This window comes from Clytia hemisphaerica, unplaced genomic scaffold, assembly GCF_902728285.1.
Source record: "Clytia hemisphaerica strain Z4C2 unplaced genomic scaffold, Clytia hemisphaerica genome assembly, whole genome shotgun sequence".
NCBI lineage: Eukaryota > Metazoa > Cnidaria > Hydrozoa > Leptothecata > Clytiidae > Clytia > Clytia hemisphaerica.
The window spans coordinates 1,282,419-1,291,236 of record NW_027104356.1 but is presented as its reverse complement, the minus strand read 5'-3'; the positions used below and the strand labels follow the sequence as shown (position 1 = coordinate 1,291,236).

Here is an 8,818-nt window from a genome sequence, read left to right as displayed (position 1 = left end):
TTCCAACAACTTCCATCAAAATGATCTGTCACAGCTGAGTCTACCATTTTAAACACGGTCCGAGAATTGAGACGAGAACGCTCGCAGACCGCTCGAGAACGCCCGCGAACTCCCGCGCGGGTGAAAAATTTAATCTGTCAATCATTTTCTCAAGCGAAGAGTACGCGAAGCGACTCTAGCTTTACGATGGCGCCTCGGATCATCAGTGGATAGTATTCAATTATCATTATCCTTTTATTTTCATTTCTAGAACTTTTGCAAAAAAAAGGAAAAATAGAAAAGTTGTATTTTTTTCTGCTCTATTCACATACTGAATTTGAAAGATCTTCTATGTGGCGCTTTTTTGCAAACTGCAAAAAACTGATAAAATTTTATCCCGCTTTTCCGGGACTTCAGCTTAAGTGCTTGCGTGCAGCATAGGCAGTGAGGCTGGAACTTCGATTTTCGAGGATTACGATTTTACCAGTTTTTTAGCCATTTTTGCCTCGCTAGCCCAAATCTCGCAACCTCTTTACTACCTTAAGGAAGATCGAAATTAGAGTTTTTCGGCGTTCCGAAAAAAACGCATAGCAGAAATTTTTTCATCTTCACAGGATCGATTCTCAACAACAAAATACATCTTTTGGTCTTTGGGTTTGTTTCTGACGTTTTTTCTTCAAAGAATATCGATCACTTTCCTTTTCCCCTTGAGCGCGCAAGAAAAAAATGACTAGCTCATTTTCGTGCGGACGAAAAAAGATGAGGCGGCAATCTTGCACTGAGGGTGCTACTTAGTTTCCGCCCTATTTTGCGCCCACGATAGAATGGTCCAAACACGGGGTAGTCTAAATGATAAACTATGTCGTTCTGTAAGTGTTTATTTTCTGAGAGATACAAATAGTATATTTGAATATTATTAACTTATTTATTAAAGTATTTTTGAGCGCAAATTTAAATATACGGTTAAATAAAAAACGAATGATAACAGTTCTGTTTATTCCTCAAACCCCCGGGAAAAGTTTTTTTGCTGACTTAGCTATTTTACAAATCTCGGAAAAGAACTCCCATAGGAATTCCGATACCTAACCTGATTGGTTAATTTCGGAACGGCTTCAAGAAAGTCATAATGGCAGATAATTTTAAAAGTTTCTGAGGGAATGTGTGTAATTTATCGATGTTGATGGCTTGTTGATTCTTTAAAGAAAAAAGATAACAGGTATAGCTTTTTCTAATCCTGGAATATCGAGGTTCCAGCTACACTGATAGGGTACAAAGTCCAAATATGTGTTTCCCGTAATTTTTGTATGAAGAGTTAGGTCTACACTGATTGGATAAATACCACTAAAATATACAAGATAAGTAGAAATAAATTTATCGCCCGCAAGCATGGCTTAGCTAAGCGCACCTCTCTTATTCATTATCTAAGAATTGAAGCAGGCAAAGATTACCGCGCGGGCTGATAGCAGACAAAGGTTATTTGAAGATATTTTCAGTTATAATCCAAGGTAGAACAAACTAAACATAGAAAGGGGGTATTTTTAGTGCTCTATACGATGATCGATATTTTTTTTAAATTATATGTTTAGATTTTTCTACCCAGCCCCATTGTTATGTACTCGCGCCCTGTTGCTAAGACCTTTGCTTGAAATCGAAAGTGAAACCAAAATAATTTAGCGTACACTATCATTCGCGTAATATCGATAAAGTGAAAGGAAGCCCTGACTGACACTCGCTATTTGTTAATCCCATCAGGCAATATGCGGTTAGGCGGTGGGCGTTCTCTAATTCTCCAATTGGCGTCCAGTCATTTTGTATGAAAACAAAATAGTTAAAAAGGGCGCGCTATCAGTTAAAGTTATCATGACATGTTATGACAGAAAGTATGATTGATAAATTTGTTGAGTTATCAAAACAAATTTGTTGTCAAAGAGATTTAACAGTAAGTGAAAATACTGACCAGAATATCAACAGTCCCATGTTTCGACCAATCGTCCCAAGTTAGAGCAGTTGACGATAGTCCTCCCGCGAAAAATTCTACAACAAGAATATTGTTGTGCGCCGGATTAAGTCAAAAACTGATACAGAGCCTTATTAATACCGTCAACTGCTCTATGGGACTATCTGACAAAACATGGGACGGCAATTCGGCCACCATTTCACTGAACCTCAAAAGTCATTTGATTTGAGTTAATGAACGGCGTATTAAAAAATGTACGATTTCTCTTTCGCACCAAGTAGGCTTTTAAATCGAAATATGAAGAAAATCCGTAGTGGAACACACTCGAATGTCTGGAACGAAGAAGACCAAATCAGTGGCAAAGCGATATGGAGCGTTTGACGTCACTCGCGCGGCAAGTTTACACACTCTTTATTTGTTAATCCCATTGGGCGATAGGCGGCTAGGCGGCTAGGCGGCGGGTATTCTCTAATTCTCCAATCGGCGTCTGGTCATTTTGAATGAAAACAAAAAGTTAAAAAGGTCGCGCTATCAGTGAAAGTTATTGTGACATGTTATGACAGAAAGTATGATTGATAAACTTGGTGGAGTTATCCAAACAAATTTTTTGACAAAAAGATTTAACAGTAAGTGAAAATACAGGCCAGATTATCAACAGTCCCATCTTTCGACCAATCATTCCAAAGTTAGAGCAGTTGACGGTTTAGACTTTAACTCTTCATTAAAAAATTACGGGAAAGACCAGGCCCAATTGATTGTTTGGTTCGTGTCCTAGAAGCTTTGAAAAATGGGTTGGTCAGTTTTCATCTTCATTTAGCATGTTTCGGACTACCTACATCTGGTAGGTCCATTCAGCATGTTGCTTGTTTGTAACATAAATTAATACGATATCTTAAGATAAATGTTGTTGAATTAGGAATAGGAATAATCATTTATGACATTATTTTTTAAGCGCTCCTCACTCATTCCTCGAACGTTCCTGGGGAATGGAGATATTTCTGCTTCACTTTATTGTTCCTCATCTATTCTTCGAACGTTTCTGAGTGCTCATCACTTTACCTCCTCGGAAATAGATGTTGGGTACGAATCCACTCTTTCAAAATATTTCTATCAGTAAAACATTACGGGATAGAAAGATTACCTTGAATTGTATTTATCTTCACGGGCATTTTATCTTTAATTTCGTTTTAATTTTGTGAGTTTTTCGGTGAAATTTTGCTAAATTTAGTATAGTAAAAAAAGGCAACTAACGTACAAACGCACGAACATTGGTTAATTTATAGGACCTCCACCGGGGTAGGTCCAAAAAGCCTTGTAGGGATTGCCAATGAGTAAAAACACAGATTGTACAAAGCCCTAGTTGTTTGTGAGCTTCTGTAACTAATGTGTTCCAAACAACAAAAGTATTTCTCTACTAAAAGTTTTTGATATTGAATATCTTATCCATGAAAATGTATTAACAGCTCCGAAAATGTCTCTTTCTTTTCAGAAGAAACAAGGAACGCTTTTAATTAACGTCACGAAAGCCCATTCTTCAGGAACGTGTGAGAAACACTTAAAATTAATGTAAAAAATTTCCATTTCTGAGAAACATTCAAGGAACGAATGAGGAACGCTTAAAATTAACGTCAGAAATGTCCATTCCTGAGGAACGTTCGAGGAGTAGATGAGGAATGCTAAAACAAAGTTTTGAAATATCCATTCCTGAGGAACGTTCGAGGAATGCTGAGGAGCATTGAGAAATAGCAGAGGAATAGTGAGGAATGGTGATCGGGTTAGTAGTGGATTTCTCTGCTCACATTTTAGTTTTTCTAGAAAAGCAAGTCTAGAATTGATATAATTCCTTTTTAGATTCCTCCTGTATGCATACTTGATAGTCTGCTTATCAATTTTACCAACCAAGAACTTTGTCCATTTTGAATTTTTTAATTGTTTAGATGAAGATGGAAACACTACCAGAGGAAATCATAAAGCTGATTTTTGATTACTGTAAAGTTGAAACTTTAAAAACTATAGCTTGCTGTAACAAGTTTCTCAAGGAATTAGTGACACCGCATCTTTGGCACACAATATTTGTGCATTTGCCAATTAAAGAAGATGAAGTTGTTTCAAAGCTTGATAATTTGAAACATGCCAGAGCATTGACGTTTCACGAAAATAGGAAGAAGGACGATGAAAATGAGGACGCAACAATACAAAATTTAACGAGGGTGCTGAATTCATGTAAATCATCTAGAGTTGAAACAATTATAATACAATGCAAACGTTTTTATTACCACTTTTTCAATGAAAACATCATTGCGATCTTGAGCACATTTAAAAATGTTAGAAATTTGAATTTAAGACTACATTATCAAGAGATGAATGAAGACGTTGTCTTGTACATATTGAAATTGAAAAACCTACGAGAACTTCTAATTCCTAATGTTGTTCTTATCACTAAAAGTTTTGAAAAATTGGCTGAGAGAAATGAACTGCAAAAGCTGCATATTAACGGCACTGTCAACAAAACAACCAAACTGATTGGTCAATGTACAAACTTGAAGGCACTGACAATTAACTCGGATAGGTCAGGCCCTGGACAGAATATTTCCCCTCTATCCTCGCTAATCAATTTGGAATTGTTAGAGTTAACCGGTTTTCATTTGGAAGGAACACCTTGCATAAATTCCTAGTTCACGACCAATTAAAACATCTTTAAACTGCTCAAAGTGTTGTCTCACTGATGAAGTTCAGAATCCATCAAATACATATTGAATTTCGTAGACAAGCCAAAATCAATGGAGAAAGCGAACACCACTGACCGGGGGCCGCCCAATCAAAGACTAGAGAAGTGCGCAGATCAAGGCCACTTGGTGCAAAAAGAGGGAAAGGTCTCGGGGCGAAGAAGCATGGTGTGAAATAAAGGCAAAGTCAAGAATAGAATAAGGGAGGATGCCAAATGTTGGGGGCATAGAATCAAATGAATAGAAAGGGCTTTTACAGGAGGGTTGAACCAGTTTATTCATCCTTTGGGATGCAGAGTAGGGAAAAGGAGGTTGGGGTTATAGAGCCTAGTTCACAATTTTCTCTACGGAGGAAACTCCACCAGTATGGGTTTATTTTGGAAGTTTTTTTCAAAAATTTAAATGATGATATCTCACTCACAATCATCTTTTTCACAAGCATAAATTATACAATCTAATTCAAACAAAAAGTCATAGTTTGCAATTAGCGACATTCGAAAGGACTTCAGTTTCGGAGAAGATCATTTAGAAGACCAGCTTTCTTTTTCTTTCTCGTTTATATTGCTTTTTATAGATGTTTCTAATTTTTCGTCTTTGTATTTTTTGTTGATTAGGATTTTAGAAACATTAACGCTTATGATGTACAATTATCTAGTGCGAAGGGTTCTGACCCCCCCTTCTTAAATAATCCCCCCCCTCTTGGCATCCCTCCAACCTTTAAAATGCCTTCCCCAGGGTTCAGGCTAATCTTTTATGGTAAAAGGGAAGGGAAACAGTAAAGAAAAATTAAGTCTGGCAAATATAATACACTTTTTAGTGAAAATAAAGAACTTCCTTTCATTCAGCCAATTTCATAACAGTGCTGGAAATAAGTACAATATTGAAGCCCCCCTTCTCATAGTGTGCAAGGGGTCAGGCCACCATTCAGGTCCCACCTTATCCTAAATTCCCACCTTGCAGCCCACTCCCAGACCCACTAAAAACAAAAAAAATATACTAATTCGAGGAACAAAACAAAATTTCTTTCCGTAATATGAAGATGCATTTAATATGTTTAACTTTCCATTGCCTATGACCTACATTAGGGGTAAAACAATCAAGTAGTCAGACGGCTTAGAATAATGTGAGTCGTTAGATATAAGTTTGGCATGAAATTATGGCTAATCCTCGAATAAGAAGTTTTGGGGAAAATTTGTCCCGAACTACAATATTATAAATAGTGAGGATCGCCTACAACCATAACTGGCAGGGAGGGAGGAGGTTTAAATTATTTTATCCGGTCAGCTTTCTTTAACGTCGACTTGCCGGGATGTGATGGCCATTTGAACACGTCACATGGCTTACAACGACTCAGTTAAAAAACCGCAATTTAACTGTGCTCCCAAATATTAATATGTCTATTATTACAAAGATTAAGACGTTGTATTTCTTTTCAGACTTAAAGTTTCTTGCTTACCATTCAATTGATATTCGACTCCACTATTTAACATTTATGAATATATAAAAAATATATCAAATCTAAAATCTGAAAATAAAAAATTTTACTTTAACTTTTTCCAAAACACCCAAAGTCCCACCTAAAGAAATTAACTCCCACCTTAACTTGTTTCTCCCACCTAAAACCTGGAAAACCCCAAATCCCACCTGAAAATTTTCGACCCAAATCAGCAAAACCCCCCCCCCCACTATTCTGGGGGGGGTGCACACTATGCTTCTTAAACGATCCCCCTCCTTGCCACCCCCCCCCTTTTTAGTGAAAATTTCTGATCCCCTCCTTCTTGACTTTCTTGGAAGGTGTCATCCCCCCCTTAAGAAGGGGGGGGGGTCCGAACTATGATTATTGTTTTCATGAACTGCTTTGAGGCAGTTTTAAAGTTCTTTTTATTGTTATATTTTTATATTGCATTGTTGTTCTGACTCATCAACATTTTGTTGTCTTTTTTGTAAATTTTGCATATATTTGTTAATATTTTGTTTTTCTTTATAACACCCCATCAGGAAAAAAGTTTCTGCTAAGTAATTAAATTTTTGAAGAAATTGCTTAGAAAAGTTTTAAGGCGACTAGAACTTCTTCCTATTGAGATATTGAGATTGAGATTTTTCCGCGATAAAGATTTTTCTCTCAACCCATAACCGAGATATATCTTACCTATTTCCAAAATTATGTCCAGTAGAAGTATTATTACTAACATAATTCATGTTCGAGCTCTGAAATTTCTTGCAATTGTTTCTTTTATTTGCCTTGCTCTGGAATTTATCTGGATTGTGGATTTGATATTTTTGGAAAGTAAATGTTCTGTTGAAATAAATCCCATGACTTGTGTACTTATATGTAAATCTATGACTTTATATATCAAAGTAGGGAACAAAATTAAGGGGGGAAGGGATAGATGGTTCCATATATTCATTTTAATTCACTTTTTGCCTCGCTCGGGGGTTTAAAATTGTTTTTTCTTTTATCAAGGTAGCAATTTAATCTTTAATTAAAGCCGTGTAATATTTCAAATTGTTTTAAATCGAATTTGAAAATAGCTAGGTTTAAAAGATTTGGTGGATTCTTCGGGTCAAGATTCTGATTATCTCTTTGAAAATAATAATTTCAATGTTTCTTCATTGACCATTAACAGATTTTCCATTATACATGTTTCAAAAATCTTTTCTCTTGTTTTTAGAAATCAACATGAATATCGCATCAAAATTAATAAGATACTCAAAAAATAAAAATATTTCAAGCCTTATCCCAAGACATGCTTCTACTTTTACTTATGTCCCTGAAGCGCCCCCAGTTGCTGGGGAAACAAAAAAGATCAACTTTTTCCAAGCATTAACAGATGCAATGGACATTGCAATGGGCTCAGATCAATCTGCATTGATCTTTGGTGAAGACGTTCACTTTGGGGGTGTCTTCAGATGTACCATGGGTTTAGCCGACAAATATGGCAAAGAGCGTGTATTCAATACACCATTGTGTGAGCAAGGCATTGTTGGATTTGGTATTGGTTTGGCAACTGCAGGAGCCACTGCAATTGCTGAAGTCCAATTTGCGGATTATATTTTCCCTGCTTTTGACCAAATTGTAAATGAAGCTGCAAAATATAGATACCGATCTGGCAATTTATTTGATTGTGGATCACTCACAATTCGTTCACCATGTGGTGCTGTCGGCCATGGTGCATTATATCATTCTCAAAGTCCTGAAGCTTATTTTGCTCATACTCCTGGCATCAAAGTTGTTGTCCCAAGAGGACCTAGCCAGGCTAAAGGGTTATTATTAGCATCAATCAGAGATAAAAACCCAGTTGTTTTCTTGGAACCAAAAATTTTGTATCGACAAGCAGTTGAGGAGGTTCCAACAGGTGATTATGAATTGCCACTATCCAAAGCAGAGGTAGTGGTCCCTGGATCAGATGTCACCATCATTGCTTGGGGAACACAAGTACAGGTTGTACGTGAAGTCGGCCAAATGGCAAAAGAGAAGTTTGGTGTCAATTGTGAAATTATTGATCTCCGTACTATCTTGCCTTGGGATGAAGAAACCGTTATTGATTCAGTTTTAAAAACAGGACGGTTAATTATCGCCCATGAAGCTCCATTGACGGGTGGTTTTGCGGGTGAGATTGCCAGCACCATACAAGAGAAATGTTTTTTGAATTTGGAAGCACCTATTCAACGTGTTTGTGGTATTGACACACCCTTTCCACACGTTTTTGAGCCATTTTATTTACCTGATAAATTCAAATGTTTAGAAGCTGTCAGAAAGGTTATTGAATTTTAAATTTGGCTTTATTTTTAAAAACTGTTATCCCTTAGAATACAATCACAAATTTTTATTATTTGTAATTCTTTTTTAGGAAAAATGAAATTTTTAGAAAATTTAACTCTGGTGCGTGGCCCCTACTTTCAGTCATTATTTGATAATGTCAGTGGAAAATTAGCAAATTATGATGAGCCAGTCTTGTCTTTCTCTTCTAACTCAATATTTATATTTATTTTAGACGTATTTTGTAATTACATCAATAGAAGAAAATTCTTTAGGCGGTTCAAAAAACCGTGTTTTCTACCAAACCTCCTTGTTCCTACCTCTTTATTTGTGTTTTGATATTTTATCCAGCATAAAATATGTTTTTTTAAATCAGAAGGGTCGCGGCTAATGAAT

General features: G+C 36.4%; 1 protein-coding gene across 1 annotated transcript; it reads left to right on the top strand.

Annotated features, from left to right (window-relative positions):
* Nucleotides 1-7,334: 7,334 nt before the first annotated feature.
* Nucleotides 7,335-8,727, top strand: LOC136818179 (2-oxoisovalerate dehydrogenase subunit beta, mitochondrial-like). Its single transcript, XM_067074537.1, has one exon. The coding sequence runs from the start codon at nucleotides 7,343-7,345 to the stop codon at nucleotides 8,435-8,437; it is 1,095 nt and encodes a 364-aa protein (XP_066930638.1). The 5' UTR covers nucleotides 7,335-7,342; the 3' UTR covers nucleotides 8,438-8,727.
* The last annotated feature ends 91 nt before the right edge of the window (nucleotides 8,728-8,818 follow it).

Bases quoted from the DNA above. Each gene is read 5' to 3' on its own strand.
- LOC136818179 (XM_067074537.1), top strand. From the start codon at position 7,343: ATGAATATCGCATCAAAATTAATAAGATACTCAAAAAATAAAAATATT.